This window comes from Manis pentadactyla, chromosome 9 (assembly GCF_030020395.1).
Source record: "Manis pentadactyla isolate mManPen7 chromosome 9, mManPen7.hap1, whole genome shotgun sequence".
Lineage (NCBI taxonomy): Eukaryota > Metazoa > Chordata > Mammalia > Pholidota > Manidae > Manis > Manis pentadactyla.
The window spans coordinates 113,707,910-113,730,412 of NC_080027.1; the positions used below are offsets into that span (position 1 = coordinate 113,707,910).

The window sequence follows — 22,503 nt, forward strand, 5'->3', positions numbered from 1 at the left end:
ATGTTTTGGAATGGGTTTAATTGCATTTACCTGGTTACGTGCTTTCCAACGTTTGACATCTTCTTCTAATAACTTTTTCTCTGCTTGCAACATACCACTCTTCTCACTCAGCTCAGCATTTGCTTCTTGTAAGGGTAAAATATCTAACTCCAGTTTCCTCACCTGAAAATAGTGCCAGTAAGTATTTTTTTAACAACTGATATAAAAATTCATATATAATAACATTAAAAATGACATGATTCGTAAGTGACAAACCTTTGCTTGCATCTGCTGTAGGTCCTGTTCTAGCCTCTCCTTTTCTTCTCTTAGCATCTTATTGGTCTCCATAACTACATTCATTGTTTCAGTTTTCTTCATCAGTTCCTCATGCTGGGCCATTGTTTTTGCAGTTACCTAAAGATTTTGAACACGTACATACATCAACATCTGACAATAGGTGAAGACGTATTTTCTTCCTAGCAATTCTTATCTTCCCTACAAAAAGTAAATGGATTTAAATGTTAACTTTTAAAACAAATTTTTGGGAAAGTTTATGTTTATTTTTGTGATACATGCCAATTACAGAGTTAACAAATCCAAGACGTTACAAAGATCAAAGTAAAAAAATACTACAAATCCTACTAACAAATAATCAGTATTAACATTAGGTAAAAACATTAATCCAGACCTCTATTTATCTTTCTTCTTTTTCTTGCTGTACTGAATTTATTAATAGTTCCAAAATGATACTATTTTGGTTTTCAGTTTTTGCCCCCTTGCTTAGAAATTTTTTCATTTCATTCAGTTGTTTCATCACTTTGGTTTTGAGCAATTTTGCTGAATATATGTTCAACTGTGTAACTTGAATAACTTTTTCTGTTCTCAAACTGGGCACAGTATCCATCTTTTGCATATATTACTTTATTCTCTATTAGTTTAAAATCTGTATCTCATGGGAGCCATGCTACACTGTTCATGTTTGGGTAGTCATTTATTATTTTTGATATACTGTGTGTTTCTTCTTCAACCTCCTCTGACTATATTTAAGAATTAGCTCTCTCCCCTCCAAGCCTGTTTGTGAGCTGGCATTTTCTAGTATTATGTGTCTTTCTATAGCCCAAAGGAATAGCAAAGGAAGCAGAAGAGACAAGAGAGAATATGTAACCTTCATTAGAAACCCTGGTTCTGCCCTTTTTCTTCCAAAGGCAGAATTGAATTGGAGGGTCTGTTATTCCCATGATGAGATAAATTTAAATTTGGATTGTTTTCTCAACAGGATATAATTCTGGAACTTTAACTTTCTGTTGAAAACATAAATCCCATAAATGTAATTATATTAACTTTTCCCTGGTTCAACAGTTTCTCTCTAGCAGTCATTCCAACTACATATCAGTTAATAGAAAATAAATGATTTGAAGTCTTAATTTCTTTGCTTTCTGATGTGGGAGTATATTACGGCATCTCTTCAGAATAAAGTCATGCAATAATAAGCTTCTGGGTGGTAGTGGGGGATTAGGGAATTGACCCCACTCTCTGCTGCGACCATCCACTCACTGCACTGCCTTCTTTTCCTTCCTTTGACTGATAGTTTTGACTCCTTTTTGCTCCTTTGCTGAGAGGAAATATTCTGCAGCAGTTTCAACCAACTATTTTATCCTAGAATGACTACCCAGATGTACATATAATGGCAACTACAATAGCAAATTAAGATAATTGAAATTTATGATGCACTTACTATGTGGCAGACATGATTCTCAACGTTTTATGTGCATTAACTTAGTCCTCATTATTACCATCATCCAACTTTTATAGATAAGGAAATAGAAGAACAGGGAAGTTAAACAATGTAGCCAATGCTGGTTACAACTTGTGCTTAATGTTTAATGCACCTATGAGTTTGGGAAGAGTGCTTACTTCAAATTAAATTTTATGTTAGCAACTGAAACAAGCTCTTTTCTTGATTTAACAACTGCTTTCTTAAATAAAGCTTAGGATTAGGATACATACCTGGACTTTCTCCCTTTCAGCATTTAGACTGTCTTGCAGTTCCTGTAGCTCTCTTTCTAAAAGTTCAACCCTTTGTCGATAACGCAGACTCTCAACTTGAGCCACCTCAAACCTAGTTTCAGCAATTTCTTTTTCTCGTCGTATAAATCTACAAAAATATGGAAGATTTTACTTGAAAAAAAAAAAAAAGCCAACATTTCAAAGGTAATTTGGATAATTTTCAAGATGACAAAAATCATTCATTTAGTAACTATTTTTAAGGAATATTTTCATTCATAAATAATGGGAGGTATTCTTATTATAGACAACGGCTTTAGAAATGTATATCTTTAAAAAAGTTCTGAAAGGCATTTCGCTTTTCAAGGAATCCACTCAAGTTCTTACTACTGGAGTCAATAAAGTTATTTATTCAAATTTGTGTATGTCTAAATGTCAAAAGTGACCACTAAGTTGGGTGATAGTGAGTTTGTTGACCAATGAGAAATGGAGTTGAGCTTTATATCTAAATAGCATATAACACTAACTTCTCTAATTTATACATTTCTGGTTTTGTTTGATAGTTGTTTTACCACAGAAATAAAGCATTAAGAATATATTGGATTTACCTGAGGATTTCTAAAATTTGTTCTTGAGATTTTCCTTCTTCACTGAGAGATACATTCAACGGACCTTGTACACCTTCCTTGACAGAAGCAACGACCTTGTCGCTTAATTTTTCAATCTGATCGTGAAGTAATCTGTTTTGTTTCTCTAGATCTTCACAGCGAGACACACACTTGGAAGCTTCATCCTGTAAGCCAAAAGTCTAATAAGAACAGATTTTCCAATGTATATAAACCACCCCCCCCAAACCTTTCAATTCTCCAGACAGACCATTCCATCATGATGTACAGCAATACCTTTAACATTCTCTCTCTTTCCTCCCAAGATGCTTTACATTCCAACAACTGTGATTCCGCCTTCTGGGCTGTTTCTTCCAAATGCTGACGGATGGATGCCATTTTGGAAACCTGTTCCTTAGCAGCTTGTAGAGCTTCCACATCAGCAGCATGAAGCATCAATTCTCTCTCATACTTATTCTGAGCTTCTACAGCGATTTTAGCCTGCAAGAAATTATTCCCCCATTGACACAACAGATTAAAACCCCATAAAATCAGTACTTTCTGAAAAGAAAAGATGCACTTTGCACGATTTAAAGAACAAAAGTGAAAACAATCTTAATGTACCAAAATAGAATAATTAAACATTGTGCTTTATTTAATGAAATATTAAACAACTACTCAAAATGAAACTTATGAAGACTATGTAGCAATTTGGAATTGACTTTATGAAATAAAGCTAAATATAATAAAATCAATTATGTAAAAATACATGTATGCATACACACATACAAATTAAAGCAAACAAAGGGACATGAAAATAACTTATTTGAATTTTGAATTGTAGATACATTCTTTGATTTTAATTTCCAAAAGTATACTGCTTGGCAATATGCAAGGATAATTCATTTTTGTATAATTTATCATTGAAGCATTTTGTCCTGTATTCCATTTTCAAAGTCATTTTCAGTGTTATTTATATGTAAGCAATAAAGAATAATAATCAAATTAATGGCTGTTAATATGCTACCCAACCTAAAAACAAAAACATTATAAATATCCTTACATCTAATCCTTTTCCATTCTATCATTTCAATAATCTTTATGCTGTTTTGTTCATAAAAAACTATAAAAAGCTTTATTGTGTGTGTTTATATACATGTAAATAACATGGTTTTGTATTCTTAAAGCTTATGGAAGTGGTGTAGACAGATCTGGGTCAGATCGTTAATTCATTAAAAATGTTTTTGAGAGGACCCTGCTTTGCTGAGGATATCTCTGAATTTGTTTGTAATAGTTTTAACAAGCAGAACTAGTAGTACTGTTGTACTTTCTATATAATGTTCACAAATGACAGCAAGTACACATTTAATCTCCTACCCCTATTTTTATGGTTTTCCCCAGTTGTCAAGATTGGTTTGTTAATGGATATTGCACTGTTTACTTTTAGCCTTCATCTATACTTTTCAACTTATCTTAGTCCAAGTTCTACAAGAGTGGAAATAACTGCATTTTTTAAGATTCACCAGTTCCTAAAATGAATTAATATACTCCCAGAACTGTTCCCTATGATCAAAGCTCATTTCTCAGTAACTATGAGAGCAACACTTACTTGTTCCTGACAGTCACGTCTGGCTTGCTGTTCATTACTCAAAGCTGTGCTTGCTCTCTGAAGAGCTTCTTGTACTTCATTCTGAACACTATTAAGTGTTTTCTTTAACTCAGATAACTAGATCAGAAGAACAAGATTAAAACCAGTTAATTATATACTTCAAAAATATTGAAGATTTAAAAAATCTATTTAGCTCAAAGGGACTTCTTACTAAATTTAAAACTTATAACCTGATATAATCTACTGCACATATTTTGTAGGTCTACATTCATTCTTTACTATTATTTGCAAAAGTCAATTCTCAGACAGAGGCTTCTGAAAAGCAATACTAATACGTACAACTATGAAGTAGTCTAAGATGTTAAAAAGGAAACATACAGATGCACAAAGCAAAGTAAAAGATAAACTAAAATTGTTGGATATGTGTTCAGTATCTGTTGAGATAAATTAAACGGTAATGAGTTAGTTAAAAGAATTCAGATTCTTTTCACAAGGAAAAAAAGATTGATATGGTTAATAATCCAATTCACCTGTTGCTCCATGCTCTCTATGGCTTTTCTCTTGTCATCCTGAAGTTCCTGTTTTTCCTTCTCTACTTCCATTAACTTTTTCTCCAATTGTGTCTGAAACTCAGCTGACTCTTTCAAACGAACTTCAATATTCTTATGTACTTCTTCAGTCACCTTCACCATCATCCAAATAGTAAGATAAAAATATAGTACATCTTTAAGATCATACAACTGCTAAATTAAATCTAAATTATTTGCAAAGTACTAAAATTAATGTTTGCCTTGTATTAAAAAAATTTATAAATGCTGATTAAAGAGTTCAAAAATACCATTTAAAACTACAAGCATAATTTACCTCTCAACTCAACTACTGGCCATTTTTCTTCTGAAGCGAAATTTCCAATTCTCATTTCTCCCTTAATCCTCAAACCCTTTTGCCAAATCTGTCCATTTTATCACTGAAAGGTATTTTTCCCCACATATTTTGATTTCCATGGTTCCAAACACAACAGGACCTTTTGAAACTGTGGCCCTAGGCTACTGCTATAGCCTCCAAAATGAATTTTGTATCCTCCACTCTATTAATCGTTCTAATTAAAACAAATTCTAATTATTACATGTTGGACAAAAAATCAATGGCTCTTAATAATCTTACAGAATATAATTTAGTAAGAAATACAAAACCTTTCACATTTGGTTCTCAACCACATTTTTAATTATCTCCCTCACTTTCTTACTTCACAAACTTAATAGCCAAACTCTTATCATTTAAGCCTTTCTATCTTGTCTGAGGGTTCTTACTACACGGAATAATTGTATCTTTAACTCTCCAGATGATAGTTGCTTTCAAATGCTATTTCTTGTGTGAAGGCATGAATACACAGGAGAAAAATATCCTTTTCACCTCACACTGACATCAACATTTGATCTGTACTTTCCCTACATCAATTACACCCTCCCTTGTTTTATGTATTTTTTGTGTTTTTGTTTTGTTTATCCAGCTTATTAGACCTAAACATTTTCACGAGGTTAAGTACAGTGATGTCAGTCCAACTTATACCTAACCATGGTGCCTTACAAGTAAAAGGCTACGAATTTTTTTAACAAGTTAGTACATTCAAACTGAATTCAAACTTGTATATACCTGTTTTTCCTTGTTGAGGGAGTCTTCTAAACTAGTAACCATTGCTCGATACTGTTCCACATTACTTGAACTTGTTTTTAGTCTCTCCTTCAAATCATTCACCTGTTCTTCTGCCTGCCTTAGCTGACTCAGAAGATCATCCACATCTTCTTTGCTGCTAGGCTGACCTAAGATTAAACAGCTTTCTTAAAATTAATACTTTAAGTGATATTAGAGAAACTGCTATCAATTTGTGAAATTGTGATTATGGCTTTGCATTTGAAATGGTGTACTCACCAAGAGAGGCAAAATCTAAAGAAACATACCTTTTACTTGAAGCTATTAATGAGCAAAGATTAGGAATACTGTTCTAAGAGATCAAACAAATTATTTCTGTGAGCCTTATCAGTATAGATTTAACAGGTAACCTCAGCTCAAAGGAGAGAGTTAAAAATTCAAATATTTATTTACCCTCTTACAAAGGAACGTTTTTAAGGCATTTAATGATTTTTTAAACATTTTTAAAGCAATAAATGATTTTAACAATCAGAAAACCAACAGTCAGGTGCCACGCAGAACTACTCTGAATCATCCAAGTCTGCAAATTTACTAATTTAAGCCTAATACTATGTATTACTATAAGAAGAGTAAGTTTTTTTCCTTTTGCTAGTATTCACAAAAAATAAGCTATTTATTTACAGATCATGTTACAAACCTAAGGAAGTATTGCAGCATCAGTCTACCTATTTATTTACTTACCTTTACCAGCTCTCTGTGAGGACTGAGAAGCAAGTTGGGCTTCCATATTACTGAGGTGCTGTTTTAACGTAGCAATTTCCTTTTGAGCATTTTTCAAAAGTTCTTTTGTATTTAAATGAAGATTTGTCTCAGTATCCAGCTGTCTCTTTGTATCTAAAAGTTGAACCTATTAGAAAAAAATCCATTAACTCTATAAACACTATCTTTAGGTTCTTAAGTAACTAGAGGTTCAAGTTACCTTTTAACAGAACTTGAAACTCTGGTCAAGACAGAGTAATAGAGACTTACCTTCCCATCTGAAACAACTAAAAAAAATAGACAAGGTACATGAACCAACCATGATAACTGAAACAAGAAACAGAAGTGGTGATCCCCACAATTCTCCTAGCTTACTACAAGTGTTGAGGCTCTGGGACAGGGAAGGAAAATGAGGCAGATTCCCTGAATTGAAAGCACAAGAAGACTAAATTAGCTCCAATTCATAAGAAACTATCAGAGAGAAGAGAGCTGCACAGGAGGAGTACCCTAGATATTTGCAGAGGATCCTTCTTGAATATTCAGCAAAATAGTGATCAGCACATGCATGTGAAATTATCCCAGACAGGGTAAAGGATCATCCAGAGGCTGGGATAAGTAATGTCTGGTGCTCAAAATTAGTGGGGAATAACGCCTGTTACCAGCAACCAGACTGAAAAAAACTCCTAATTCATTGGACACTGGGAAGCAGGAAGGTATTGACTCAATAGTGGGTAATAATTAGTTCTAGACTGAGCAATGCTCTGGGCCTAATAAATCATAACAAGCAAAACTCAAGAGAATCAAACTACTTTCAATTAACTTTACTGTATCCCAGAACAAAGCTCAAGATTTATAGGAACACAAAAACACCCAGCATGGAACAGATTAAAACTCAATGTATGGCACCCTATCAAAAATTACTAGACAAACAAAGAGGCAAGAAAAACTCGAAAAGTTTTTGCGAGATATCTCTTCAAAACCATGCTTCAACATGAGATGGCAGCATGCCCATACACCAGTTTAATACTTGAACATAAACAATTTACAGAAATTCAGAACATTGTAAACTTACATCTAGATTTCTAGTAAGTGTATGCCTTTGTTCCACCTCGTTTTCCAACTTCTTCTTTAGATGAGAAATTTCATTTTCCAGTTTTTCTATCTGGCTACTAAGCCTTTGTCTGGTTTCTGTTTCAGATCGCTCTAGTATTCCCTAAGGTAAATAAAAGATTTTTAGTTATGCTTAAGTAAAAAATAAAAAACGAAGTAAAACAAACAAAACAAAAGGCTCTACAGGGTTATAGGATTATAGCCCATTTCCACATCATAATGAATGACAAAAGTGACCGATACACTATCTAACTAAGAAAAATGAGGATACAATGTTAAATCTACTTTAATTTAAATTGTTTTCTACCTTTGTTTATGTGCCTTTTTATTTGGTTACCTGAATTGTTTGCAGATTAGTTAGCAGCAAGTTTTGCCCTCTTTGTTCAGCTAACAAAGACTCTCTTTGCTGAGAAAGACGGACTTCCGACAACTTAAGCATTTCCTTTTCCTTTTTCAAATTTTCTGCTCTTACCTTGAGGCAAATAGAATTGAAAGAAAGTGTTGGAAAAAACAATGTGTCAAATGTATTATAAAACTAAAACGATCCTTCATTACTACATATTTCTTAATGCTAATTAGAGACACTTCATTATGTATGGAAATATAATTAGTTTCATGCTTTGAAATATGTAGCAAAAATGTGGGAATAAGGGAATAATCTTACAATTAACACACTTATGAATCTTTGCTCTAAAAAAACAGACATCAAGAAAGGCAACAAAATAGTCTAAAATGTCAAAAAAACAAAATTGCAAAGTATGTTATAGTCATACTTGCATTCTACTATATTATACAAGTTTTAGAATCCAAGGTTGGTTTCTATTATCTGTTTGAGAATGTTGACTGATCTACTTAAACTTTTTCTCCCCATAAAGAGCTCACTCTGAGGCTCAGGGGATCTGGGAGGGTGTTTTGAAAATCACTATTTTCAAAATATTCATATTTACACAATGAGTCATAAACTATCAGTGATAAAACTTACTCTACCAGTTTGGAAAAGTGCTGCAGTCTGTTCTCCGCAAAGGAGTTGGGAACAAGATAAAAGTGAAACAACACAGTCAACAAAAAAACCCTGGTTTAAGTCTTAACCAATCCATCTCTCGGGACTGCCCTCAAGTAGGCAAATTACTCAGCTTCTGAGTTCTGTTTTTCAACAGGCAAAATGGAGGACACTACCACCTACCTCACAAGTAAAGATCAAAAAGTTGAGATAATTTTATATAAAACACTAAATAAAAATTTATCATTAAATAATTCAGTAGTAAGCTGAAAGTATACTGTTAATTTCTGAGACATTTATCTTGTTGAAATTCAGAGGTATAATTCAATGCTAATGAAATTTTTATAGTCTTAATTAGAAATGAACAAGAATGGATAAAATATTCACGTCTTGTAACTGAAGAGTAACTTACAAATTTATTTCTAAATGAAAGATTTATAAAACAATCTTAATCCAGAAAAATTTCTTTCCTCTTCAGTTTTAATAGCAACAGTTACCTAACTGATATACAATTAATTGGATATTTGGAAACTATGTAATAAAGACATGTAATCCACAAACCTCTGAAATACCAATGACCTATCAACCAATGAAGTCAAAATAGTAACTAAAAAAACAAATGTAATGTGCAATTTATAATTCAAGTCGGATGAGGGAAATTGGTCTCACTTCTGCAACAGCTAGCTTTTCATTTGCTCCTCTCAAATCTTGTGTCATTGTATTGATGATCTGTTCCTGCTTTTGAGTTGTTGCAGTGAGTTTCTGATTTCTCTCATGTAGGGACGTTATTTCTCGACGATATCCTTCAACGTTATCTTGTAGCATTTCATAACTTATATTAAAGAAAAATAATTCTATAAGCAACTGAAATACTATATCCTTAGTTCCTTAAAGAATTTCACAATAGCTTAATTCTACATGATTAACAATAAGAAAAATGTGGCTTATGTAATGTAAAATATTCATTCTTTTTTCTAATTTGCAAATGTAGCATTTAGATTCATTCTTATAAAGCACAGTATTTCATGCTGAATTGACTATTCAATCATATTCACTTACAAGATTTTTAACCATATTCAAAATAATGCCAATACAATGTTGGTACACCAGACACACACCACAATGCAGCATGCAAATGAAGATTTTTATGCATAGTTAGTGATGGATTTTTTTCCCAAACCTTTCTTCCCCTATAATTCTTCATCTTATTTCTTATGTGCTTGAGCACTTTGAAAATGGCTGGCTAGAGCTATCAATGTAGGTTTAAAAAGTTGACTTTATTCAGGATATTAAACTGTTAGAATTATAGAGGTAACTGCCCGCCATATCCTTGCAAAAACAGTTTTATCCTGTAGTATACATATAAATATATTTTGTCTTAACTTGCTAAACTAATATGTGTTCAATGGATCTAATTACAACAATGGAATGGAATTTACTACTATTTCTTTTAAGTGACCAAGAAAGTGCCTTTTCTGAAAATCAACTATCTTATGCTTGCTTTTCTGCTACTGAGATAGTAAAGAGTGAATTAAACTGTTCATTTCACATTCCTCTTATCTTCTGGTGCGTTTATAAAACGAGTAAGTCCTACAGAAATAGTAGGTCCTTCAATCTCAGGAAGGAAAACTACCAACATTCTTTACGTGAACTTCAACTTATTATACTGTCTGGATTCCTCACCAATGCCCAAGGGAATAATTAACCAATATTAAAAAGTGAATACCCAGTTACTCATTCGGGGTTATGCTCCTCAAAAAATAACACTATTGCAAATTAATTCTTAAATTTGATGAATAATGCAGTATACCATCATTTAGACTTTAGTAATTTTTAAACAAAAGGAAATGTACCGTTTAGAAGCAAAATCTAGCTGAGTAGAAATTTTGGTGTGCTGTGATCGCAAATCTGTAACTTGCTCCTGAAATTTCTCAAGCTGCTCATTTTGTATTTTTTCATTATCTGCCTTTTCTTTTTTGTAGTTCTCAAAAATTTCCTGCAACTAAATATTGGAGAAATTGTAAGACAACACTCTGTGTTCTTGAAAACCCTAACACAGGATTAAGGTATAAAGGTGTAATCTTTACCTGTTTAAGGGCAGCTTTGGCTTCTATAGCTTCTGCTGATTCAATCACAGGTACTGGAGCAGGAGTGGAAACAGTCTGTGATGTACTTGAACGTTTTGGAGTTGACACAAGAGAAATATCTTCTATGCTTGAAGCTTCAGAAATATAAAAAGAATGATGTAAGATTCTCTGCTAATACATCATTACCAAAATCAATAAATGAGACTTAACTTAAATGAAGCAAGATTACAGAAATTATGAAACAGAATCTACTAAACAACCTATTTAAGATTACTTTTGGTTTCTGATTAGACAGTGATAATGCTTGCAGATTAATATTAATTATTAAAACAAACCATAACCAAAAAGTCATGGGGATGTAATGCTAGCATGGGGAATATGGTCAGTGATATTGTGATAACTGTATAGTAACAGAAAGTACCCAGACTATCATGGGGATTATTTCATGTCATGTGGAAATGTTGAATCACTATGATGTACACCTGAAACTAATGGGATATTGTATGTCAATTATACCTCAATAAAAAAATAACCAAAATATCATAATTCATTGATTCTAAGATGCACACTTTTCAATAATGTGTAGCATTTTTTCTTTCACAGTAATGCCCAAAATAATTGTTTTGGAATTGATGACATGTTATTATCAATCTTACATAGTAGTGTCAAATTTGAAGTTACCATCATTAGAGTGGATATTGCTTACATTGCAAAATCCATTCCCTAATGTATGTTTCAGAAATATTTCCCTAAAATGCTTAGAAACTTTCAAGATAATATATAAAAGCTTACCTTGTAAAGGAATGACAACTCCTGTTGTTTGTGACAACAAAATACGATACATATCACGCTGACGAACTATGGAATCAACGAGCTGCATCTGATGTTGTCGTGACTCACGGAGTTGTTCCAGTTCAGTGAGGGCACTCTCAAGCTTAAGCTGAAGTTCACTGATTCTGTAGGGAAAGAAATCTGTCTATTTCACAGGACTAAAACTGAGAGAAAGTTATAATTTCTTCTGTAAATTGACCAAGCATTTTGCTCTCTATCTTTAAGCATAATAATTAATCCTTCTTATCCTTTCTTCTGCTATTTTAAACTTTTCAAACACCCACTATAGAGCACTCAGTCACTGTCACCTGAAAAATCTGTTTGCAAAAATTCTACTCAGTCCAAACTTCAGTCTTCTTGCATTTATAGCCACTTTCCCTCCTCTAGCACAAAAAGCTTTTGAAAAAATTATTTACTGTGCTTAAGTAACTCCTGCATATATTCTCCAATGAAGCTGGTGTTACCTATAATCTGGACCAAGTCCTCCACCTCTATGCTCCTACAGATAGAGTTTTATCTACTATAGCACTCATCACACTAAACTAAAATTAACTATTTATTTATGTATCTTATTATCTACTGTATTATGATCTCATCCACAAACTGAGGTACCAACAGCAGAATTTGTTTTGGTACTGCTGCTCAATTTTTTTCCTCCTAAATCACTATAATCCGAGTATCCAGCACTGTTAGGGGCATGTACGTTTTGAATAAATGTTTGCTGAACAAAACAAGCTGGTCAATTACTTACTTGGATGAAGTTGTTTCTTGTTCTTCTTTTTCTCTGGTTTCCCCAAGTTCCCTAAGTGCCACTAAGAGACGTTGATTTTGCTGCTGAAGTTCTTCAATATTTCTGTAAGATACTAGATGCTGTGATATTACTTCTGATGAACTACTGATATCAGCAGAGCTTACTTCCTCATCACGAATTACATGGTTACCCCTTGCTTCTTCAAGTTCCATCAAAAGCACTCTAATCTAAAAACAAAAATTTAATTTTATCAAATACTACTGGCTTAGATTATTAGGAAGTGTTCAGAAGAAAATGGAAATCCTCAAATGAAAGTTGCTTTATGAACACCCTTAACAATTATCTTTAAAAATATCAATCTTGTAAAAAAAAACAAACAAAAAAATATAAAAAGAAAAAAACCCTCCAAAAGTATCAATCTTTTCATTTTAGTACTAAAACCTAAATAAAGTTTTAATGGAAAAAATTATTTTTCATTCATATAAAAGTATGTAATGAAGACTATTATTGTCTAAAAAGCAACCAAAGTATAATTCCAGAAGACTCCATTTTTATAAAACAATGACCAAATAAAACACAGAAATGTGTATCTATTGTGTGCATGTGTGTGCTGTACTTTCTTATGTATGTGTTGTACAGTGGGTAAGAGACCATGGAAAATAGATTTTAATTCCACTCATGGAATTTTTATGTATATGTAATGTGTATGTGTATATACCCATACACAAAAATTAGGATAAAATATCTGAACAAAATCATCGACATTTTCTGACCTGTCTAGTTAAAAAAAAAAAGGTGGGGCACAGTAATATGCATAGCACGATTTCATTTTAGTAAAAACAAAGAATGCTTACATATGTTTGTATATGCTCACATATATTTATATACCTTAAGAAGATGTGAAAGATCATGCACCCGTCTTTTAACACTGATTACACAATGGGACTAGGGCACAGGGAGAAAACTTATTTATCTTTGAATTACTTCATTTGGTATAATCAGTACCTACAATTTGAAAATTTACCAAATACTTCAAAGTAAAAAATGGAGGGGCTACGATAAATCAATGAGTAGGTAACAATTATGCCAGAGGAGTAGTCTTAGTTGATGAGAATTTCATATGTGGTACTTCTATCTTACATAGGTGCAAAAAGATCCAACCATTACTGGGCAGTCAGTTTAGGAAAAAAAATAGGAAAAGAAACAAAAAATCCTAACCTGTTGTGAAAGATCTTTTATTTGTATTTCCATTCTTTGATTGTCTCTTTCAAGTACAGATGAGTGCTTATTGGCTTTATCAGTGTCCTCCTGCAATCGCTGAATCTCCTATAAAATGTAAAGTCAAGTGAAAATCGTTTACTTCCTTTTAAGATCTATACAAATGAAGTGGTTCTATGAATAACAAAAAAATAGTGTTCAAATACAGTAATCAACTTAAAAGCTAAAAGCATTCTACTTAAAACAGGGGCCTCTAAAGAGAAATTCTTTATACATATGAACCCATATATCCTTTCGTATCTCAAATATTGCTTATCATTATAATGTTTATCACTGAATGCATGAGATGGGGAATTTGCCACTTCATCCGAATTAACTGTCAATTACAATCTTACAGCCACACCAAATTCATAATGTATTATACCAAATGATGTCATAGTAATACTCTCAAAAGCTTTGTTATTAAGACAAAAACAGAGGACTATATTACAATGATAATCCTTATGCCAGTTATCTGGAAATAAATATCAGACAGGAATTAATTCTAAAGAAGTAGTAGCCAATGTCACAAAGCTATTAAAAAAATAGTGCATGCAGTACTTTGCAAAGTTTTGCATTTATATCATTGGGGACTTAAGGGCACAGTTAGGGACACAGTTTTAAGGAGCCTGACAGCACAAAATTTATTTGAAATCTTTTATCTCAAAGTCATACAAATTTTCCTTCTCAATGTGTCTTTTCACAAAATAATGTTTTAAATACTATATAAAATGTGAAAGAGGCTCTATTTATTCTGATGTTCAAGGACCTCTGAGCACACTGCCCTACAGGAATGCATAAACTAACTTCAGTAGGAACAGGTATATGACAAAATGAAGCAGGCAAATATTCATGGAAGATGGGAACAATACATACTGAGTTCAAAATGGGATTAAGATGCCAAGGACAGAAGTAATTTGGTTATAAAACTCTTTAATAATCTAATATATGAGCATCAAAGATAAAGCCTAGGGAATATATAGGTTCTAGGTATAAGATTTAGATTCACCTATTAAAGAAGATGACAAATTATCTTTAAATTCTTCATAAATTATGAAAAATGTAAGGGATTTTTATTACTATACCTGAATATTGAGGAGAAGGAACAAACAGGTTTCTTCCACAAAGAACAGGTGCTATTAGCTGATTCTTAAATCCCGCTACCTCACTATCCTCCCGTTTAGACAATAAGCTCCAGGCAAAACAGTCACTCCAACAATGAGGAACTCCAGAGGTTCTTAACAGATCCAAGAGACCTCTTTTCAATACGCAGGGCTTGTGCGGGGAGGGTGTGTAAAAGCTAACATTTTGTCAAGGCAAGACTGCTAGATGTTCTGACTCAGAAGAAAGAGGCCATTAGATGTAACACACCCTGACTTAAACCATCAGACTGTAACAGCAACAAAACCTTAGTTTGAATCAAGGACCTACCTTACTTACACTATTCTCCAAAAAGGAAGAAAAAGAAATTTTTCAGTTTAGAACAGCAGATACAACTTAACTGAATTTCCTCAACAAAACTTACTTAAGAAATTCCGAAGATCTCTTGGTAATATTAATAGCTGTGCACTAAAAACAAAATTATCAGAGTATACTTTTTTTATCATCAGCTATTAAAAAGGAATCTTAAGAGGTAAAAGATATTTATGAATTTCCTTGATATTTCTAAATATAGAACAAAACAGTAACAAAATAATGTACACAAAGAGGTGCCAAACTGTGAAATGGAATAAAAAAGGAGTTCTTCCCTATGGCCAAACAATACATTTCTAAACAAAATATCAACTGTCTGACAAATAATGACTATGCTAAATTTAGGAAGAACTCTATTACAGAGAGAGATTTTTATTTTAATTTCAAGAGTGGTGCAATGAGATTTGGCTTTTTATCATCCATTAGAGAAGCCTACAGAAACATCCCAAATGTCTTTAAAAAAGTGTAAAAGGCTCTTGCAATTTTAGCCAAACAAAGATAGAATGATAATTACAGTTATTTAATGTAATAATAAGCTTTAAAATGTTTATCCTATCACGAAGAAGCATATTAGGCCTTTTCTGAGGTATTTTATTCCTAAGAAAGAACTGTGTAGCAAGTAATTTCTCATGTGTATTTTTACCACAGCTAGAACGTAGGAATGAAACCAACCTTCATAGCCTGTTCAAGCTTAACAGATAAACTTGCCACAGCTTTCTGTGCACGTTCATACTCCTCACGCTGGCGCTTCAAAATTGGTGCTTTGGCTTCAACTTCTTTCACTATTTCATCAAGATACTTATTAATTTTTTTGTTCTCTAGTTTCTCCAAAAGCAACTGATCCTGTGTTTCCACATAAGCATTATACAGCTGAAAGTAGAAGAGGGATGGTTTTAAACCTAGGCATAACAGCCCAAGTATCTCATCTATCTAGCTTCATAATAAACACTTGTTAGCACTTACACAGGGTAGAAATGTTTACTGACAGACTAGGAACCAAGACAGCCTTGCCTAGAATGATGATTTTAAAAATAATCTTTCTGGATAATGGGGGGAATCTAGTAACCATAATATTGCTCATGTGATTGTATATTAATGATATAAAAAAAAAAATCTTTGTGGGGGTTAACTTTCAGACAGATCTGATTACTTGCTGAAGGAAATAAAGATTTAATATCATTCTTACCTCAGTTAATTTCATGCCAGGTTTCACTATCTTAGCTACAGCTGCTGCAGTAGGAGACATGGCTGCAAGCTCTTCTTCAGATAATATAGCTCCTGTGCCAATACATAAAAGTCTAGTATATTTTTGTAAAGTTTCACACTAAAGCCACTAATACTTTTTCAGGGGTAAAATATGAGTCACAACTACAGTACATTATTTATCAATTTATATGAAGATTTTAAAGCATTGTATCAAATAATCACTTAACACAAACCAAATCTAAATATCATGCAGTAATAAAACTATTCTGGAAACTGACATACAATTATGTGTGATAAAACAGTACTATATCTGACAATACAGTAAAGATACAGATAGAGTATTATTTTAAACTAAAAATAAATCCCAATGCTGTAACTTGATGGAGTTTCCTACATAATATGACAGAGAAATACCATTAGTGAAATTAAGTGAGAACTATGTAGGGAAGGTCTAGTATTTCAAACCATTAATAAGCATCTATTAATCCATACCTTTGCGTTTTGTGGCAGAAAGCAGGTCATTCGCATTCTCTAATTCCTTCTCTAATTTTCCTATTTTCTCAAGCATTTCTTTCTCTATTTGATCTTTAGACTCCTCCATTTCTAGAAGATGATCTTGTATTGCCTTATTGGCTAAAAATACCCAAACATGTTATTAAAAATCACAGTTCATAAAATGTAACAGAATAGTCATTATTTTTCCATCATCAGACATTAAATTCTAGAGAGGCTGTGATTGACAATTACCCACTGAAAGCTCTTGCTCTACTTTAAATTCCTGAAATGCTCTGGCAAAGTGCATCTATTTCTCCTTTTGATATCTCTTACCCATGGGGAAAATAAGAGAATTCAAATTGTAAAAATGTGTAAGTACTTCTTTGGTTTTAATCTGATCTTTAGAATATAGGAAATCACTCGAAAATATCACATATAAATAACCTACACTAAAAGAAAGCAAAAATGTAAGAAAATCAAAAACCTTAAAATACATTAACCTTAAAAAGTGAGACTTATTTATGAATTAAGAGATTGCCTAAACTATAAACTCATATGTACTCATCAAAGTAAATATTCCAAAAATGGAAGAAAAATTTCCTACTAGAAATCAGTATATATACGGTCATTAGGTAAAAGAAATAGAAAAATAATAGCTATCCATGTTTTCAAGTATACTATTCACTGAAAATGTAATTTTAATTTTCTTAATCCATAGCTCTCTCTTCTATACCTAATTTTGTCCCTAATAAAGTTCATTTGACTTCTAAACCTAATAATTTACACAAAGGAAAAGAAAAACATACCTTCTACCTAAAAATAAAATAATCTTCTCATAATTGAAAACCCTTACCTTCTCCAGCTTCTTTCAAAAGTTTGTGTAGTTCATCCACTGCTCGGGTCAACTCATTGCTCTTTGCCTCCGAGTCATCAGCAGCACTCTAAAATGTAATCTTATAGAGTTACCTAATATCTAATAATGTAACAATAAGACACTAAAATATGTGGTAGGATATTTACCTTGTATAGGTTAGAGAGTTTTATGTGAGCATTTAATTCATTGTGGAATTTCTCTTCCATACTGGCCTGCTGTTCCTTGGCCTAAAACAAACAAAACAACCAACCCAATTACAGCAGTCTTGTGTGAACTGAATGATATGGAATGCTTATCAAATGCAAGGTAAAAAAAATCCAGTGAAGAGACAGAGATTAAAACACTAAAATTAAAATGTTTTCATGATAAAGATGAATTACCTTAAGGATAAAATATTAATTACATTTTTAATCTTGAGTGAAATACTTAAATGATATTAAAATTAACCACACTCATTTTTAGGTGTACTCTGCATACAGCACCGTAACTACCATTTCTGACTGTAGCTATTGTAGCCCAGCTACATCACATGGACTCATCCTGACCATTTTGTAATGACAGGAGCAGTTCAGAACATTAAATCATTCTATAAAACAAACAGCTTAAGTGCTTTAATATTTTTGTAAAAGAATATTTAAAAGTGGTTATCTACACCTCTTTTAGTTTGGTCAGCAGTTCTTCCACATGCTTCTGAAGATTCTCATTTGATGTTTTTAAGCCATTCATCTGTTCCTCCATTCTAGAAACCTAAAAACAAAAAGTAGAGTTTGGGTAGGGGTTCAATGTTATATGAACTGAAATTGATTTGATATGAAATTCAGCTGCCAAGTAAAAGCAAAATAATCCCCCCACGCATATAAAAGCCTTTTACATAAATCTGTATATTTAAGAAAGTGAAAAAATAATAGCTCATAGAATAACATGTTTGTATTTAGGTAAAACTTACCACCACTTCCTAAACATGTGTCTTAGGAAAGATATTACCATAGCTAAGTACACAGTATCAAAATTCATCATCCTTATTTAAATGCAACTGGTTAGTTCTTCAGCCAAATGTTACATTCTCCACATTTAACCCCTAACATTACAAAACATTTAATTTGGTACACCACTGAATAAATTTTTAAGAAAGAGGCACACAGAGTAAATTGTAACCAAAGTGAATATACAATTTTACTAACTTACCTCCTCTTTTTTGTTTTCAAGATTACATTTAAGCTCTAGAATCTCATTGCCTTTTTCTCTTCCAAGAGCCAGAAGCTCATCAGTTTTGGTTTTCAACTCTGTATTCAGCCATGTATTCTGATTATGTAACAATTCCTTTTCTTGCTCCAAGCGTTTTTCTTTATACTGAAGAAATCCAAGATAGTAACATTTATGGTTAAAGATAACACATGGTTATTAAAAAGACTGTGTCTGCATCTAAAGGACACAAGCTCAATTTTATAACAGAAATAATTACCTGCATAGGTTCTTAACAGAAAATATAATTGGATTATGAATTATAAGAAACTTACATACATAAATACCAAAGTTCAATTAAAATAGTCTTAATGCTTAATTCCAACACAAAAATAATAACAACAGGATTACTTTATTATAGATAACATGCCTATATTTAAAAATTATTTTAGTTAGCTTTAGGCAAAAACTGCATTTTGTGCATTAGGAATTTTTTGTTACTTGCCTTAACCGAAACATCAGAAGCTTGAAGTTCATCCAGTTTTAACTGAAGATCACCCTTTGTTGCATTGCTTTCTTTAAGTTTTTCACTTAGACGTTTAACATCCTCTAGAAAGGACAGGAAAGAATTTTCAAATGACTCACCAAAGCTTAGAGGAACCAAACACTAAAACCCATCTCTAGGAATATAAACATTTAAAATAAAACAAGTGTAAATTACATGCTTGGTTGAGTGTATGAATTTGGTTTCTTTATCATCTATTTGTTAAAATTAAATTTGTAATTAAGTATAGCAGAAACAGAAGAGCTGAGAACCACTTAACTTTGTATTAAGCTAAATATACAAAATTACCATTAATTTTCCTGGCATATACCCAAAAGTCTATTAAAATTTCACAAGCTGACAGTTATTAATTTCAAAAGCAGTAATATATATTAAAACCTTCTTCTCAAAACAGCCAGAATATACATGCTTTATTTTTTTCGTATTCTTTCTATCAAGGTGTTTATGAAAAGAATTCTTTTAATTTTACCTACCCACTAGCTGATCAACATCATCAACAAATACTCCGAAGTAATTTTTTTCTGAGACTGGAAAAGTATAGTTACCTAATTGAATATTAATGTATAGAAACATAAGTATTTGAAAATTCTTCTAAAGAAACAAAAATTTTCAAGAAAATCTTATGAAAAGAAACCAAAGGGAATTTGATATATTTAGCTGTTATATTTGACCTGAATATATGAACTGTATTATACACTATGTTCTATGTTCACATACCTTATTTTCCTGCCTCCTACCTCCTTTAGCGTATGTTTTTAAATATGCGCTCTCCTTTCAAGGATTGTACATTACATGCTTACGGACAGCTTATACCAACAAAGGTATCTGTAAAGGAATTCTGCTTTTATAACTAATCACTTAAACTGCTTCCAATCTGATATTATACATAACATTGTAGGAAGTACTTCTGCATGTAAACCTTGTCCAAATTACTACTTCTTAGGTGTTTTTTCATTGTGCACTTGTCTAGACACTTTTTAAAATTCCTGATAACCATCTAAAGATAAATGAGTGGGAGAAACAATAGGACATTACTCTATTCTAGGCTATGATGATAAAACACCAGCAATGGAAATGTACTGGGGATTAATTCCTTAAACTGTCAGAAAAGAAAGGAAAGGGCAGAGTTAGAGGCTAAAAGAACTTCTTCATACCTGTTAAATATTCAAGTTCTTGAGATAGTCTTTCATTGGTTCTAATTAAGTCTCTCTTTTCAGCTTCTAATTCCTCCTTTGTCCTTGTAAACTGGCTCTGTCATATAGAGAAGTATAATACAGTTAAATGAGAAAAATCAAGTTGATCAATCAATCACTTTAGTTAACAGCTGAGGCTTAAAAATAGCTTTCTTTTTCTTATAACTTACATACCAAAAATTTTAAAACTTACCCATAATCTAGTTGCTTCTATACATATTTTGGATTTTTAAAAATTATTTTTCCCAATCTCATGAAAAATTTCCCACGTCACTTTTTATCACTTGGAAAGGTCCTAATTACTTAAACAGACTTCCAATTTTTTGCTGTCATTAAGTAAAATTTCAGTGAATATTTACACCTTGGTTCAAATTATTTCTCAAGAAAGATTCCTAGAAATGAAATTTCTTAAAACCCTTAATATAGTTTGTCAAACTGCTTTGCAGCAAGACAATGGCAAATGGCAATGCTTTTCTTCTGAGTCATACTGCCAACCTCAAGCCAGCCAGAAGTGAAGATTATTTAAAAAAAGAGAAAGAGAAAGAAATCAACATTAACACTGAAAGGTGACAAATGATTACTGTTGTTTCATATGCATTTTTCTGGTTACAAGTGAAGTAGAGCAACATTTCATATTGCCATTGGTCATTTGTATAGTTTCCTGTTTTATTTGGTTTTAAAATTCCTTTGCCCATTTACCCTTTGAATGATTTTCCTTATAATTTGAATGTAGTCATGTATTAAGGATATAGTCACTTTTTTGGAAAAATACTTTCAATGGTTTATTTGCATTTTTTTCATGTAGAGAATTTAAAATTTCTATTGGGTAAAGTCTATCACTCTTTCCCATTAAAAGTAGCTTTTATATATCAATTATCTTTTAATCTCAAATCAAATGCAAATTTTAAAAAGGCAATGGCAAGAGTCTATCAAGTTTATCTGGTTGACGAATCACTGGGTATGACCACTTCATTAAACAAACTGGTCAGCAATCCTCGTGTTTATATTCAATCTGCTTTTCTTTTCACTACTCTAAGGAAATCACTTCTAATGTGGATTTGCCCATATCTTCAACTGTCTCACAATACTTGACATAATAGCTAGGCAATAGTTAAGCATTACATAGGCAATTTTTAAAAGGAAGGAAGGTAGATAGATGAGTGAGTGAGTGGGTAGATGGATAGATGGATCTATGAATGTCTACCCTACTTAGAGTTCTGTGGCACTTAAATTATAATGGGAATTTTTAAAGAAATCACAACTTAAGAACAGAACTAAAGAGTTAAAAGCAAGTTTTAAAAAAATCAACTGCCAATATATTCTAATGAGTAAAAGGAATCCCCAAATGGGAATTTTTAAAGAAATCACAACTTAAGAACTAAAGAGTTAAAAGCAAGTTTTAAAAAAATCAACTGCCAATATATTCTAATGAGTAAAAGGAATCCCCAATCAGTAAAATATAAAAAGGTCCAATTAAGGAATTTACATGTATGTTTTTGTTAGTAGCTTCTAATACAACATGTTTCATCTTCCTGTTGACTAAATGACTAATAAGCACAATCAGAATAGAAAACTTCCTCAAGTGTCATGTTTACAATTATTTTTATTCATAGGAATAACCTTTACCTGAAGGGCAGCACTGCGATCGTGAGAAACTTCAAGCTCTTTGTTTTTTTCAGTTAGTGCCTTCAGTTGACTGTCTGGATGAAAGGAATTTTATGAACATAGACACATAAGCCTAAGACTTGCAAGGACAATCTTTACCCAACTGCTACCCATACACGTTTTTAAAATTGAGAAACTGAGTCTCAGAAAGGCTGAGTTGTACAAACACTGCACTCCAAATTCATGAATAATCCAAATGAACTATATT

At 32.2% G+C, this 22,503-nt stretch overlaps 1 protein-coding gene across 1 annotated transcript in view; it reads right to left on the minus strand.

Annotated features, from left to right (window-relative positions):
- Window positions 1-22,503, minus strand: part of TPR (translocated promoter region, nuclear basket protein) — a 78,806-nt gene that overhangs the window by 39,610 nt on the left and 16,693 nt on the right. Inside the window, exons 3-29 of the mRNA XM_036912546.2 lie at window positions 22,257-22,330; window positions 20,592-20,688; window positions 19,378-19,481; window positions 18,876-19,040; window positions 18,345-18,437; window positions 17,837-17,917; window positions 17,670-17,757; window positions 16,814-16,954; window positions 16,302-16,393; window positions 15,788-15,985; window positions 13,604-13,711; window positions 12,386-12,612; window positions 11,596-11,759; window positions 10,804-10,937; window positions 10,570-10,718; window positions 9,386-9,548; window positions 8,054-8,188; window positions 7,679-7,819; window positions 6,589-6,754; window positions 5,851-6,017; window positions 4,728-4,880; window positions 4,198-4,314; window positions 2,886-3,089; window positions 2,592-2,776; window positions 1,987-2,134; window positions 256-393; window positions 31-162 (exon numbers count right to left, since the gene is read on the minus strand). Coding sequence (XP_036768441.2) covers window positions 31-162; window positions 256-393; window positions 1,987-2,134; window positions 2,592-2,776; window positions 2,886-3,089; window positions 4,198-4,314; window positions 4,728-4,880; window positions 5,851-6,017; window positions 6,589-6,754; window positions 7,679-7,819; window positions 8,054-8,188; window positions 9,386-9,548; window positions 10,570-10,718; window positions 10,804-10,937; window positions 11,596-11,759; window positions 12,386-12,612; window positions 13,604-13,711; window positions 15,788-15,985; window positions 16,302-16,393; window positions 16,814-16,954; window positions 17,670-17,757; window positions 17,837-17,917; window positions 18,345-18,437; window positions 18,876-19,040; window positions 19,378-19,481; window positions 20,592-20,688; window positions 22,257-22,330 — 3,764 coding nt within the window. The remainder of the gene's footprint in view (window positions 1-30; window positions 163-255; window positions 394-1,986; window positions 2,135-2,591; window positions 2,777-2,885; window positions 3,090-4,197; window positions 4,315-4,727; window positions 4,881-5,850; window positions 6,018-6,588; window positions 6,755-7,678; window positions 7,820-8,053; window positions 8,189-9,385; window positions 9,549-10,569; window positions 10,719-10,803; window positions 10,938-11,595; window positions 11,760-12,385; window positions 12,613-13,603; window positions 13,712-15,787; window positions 15,986-16,301; window positions 16,394-16,813; window positions 16,955-17,669; window positions 17,758-17,836; window positions 17,918-18,344; window positions 18,438-18,875; window positions 19,041-19,377; window positions 19,482-20,591; window positions 20,689-22,256; window positions 22,331-22,503) is intronic.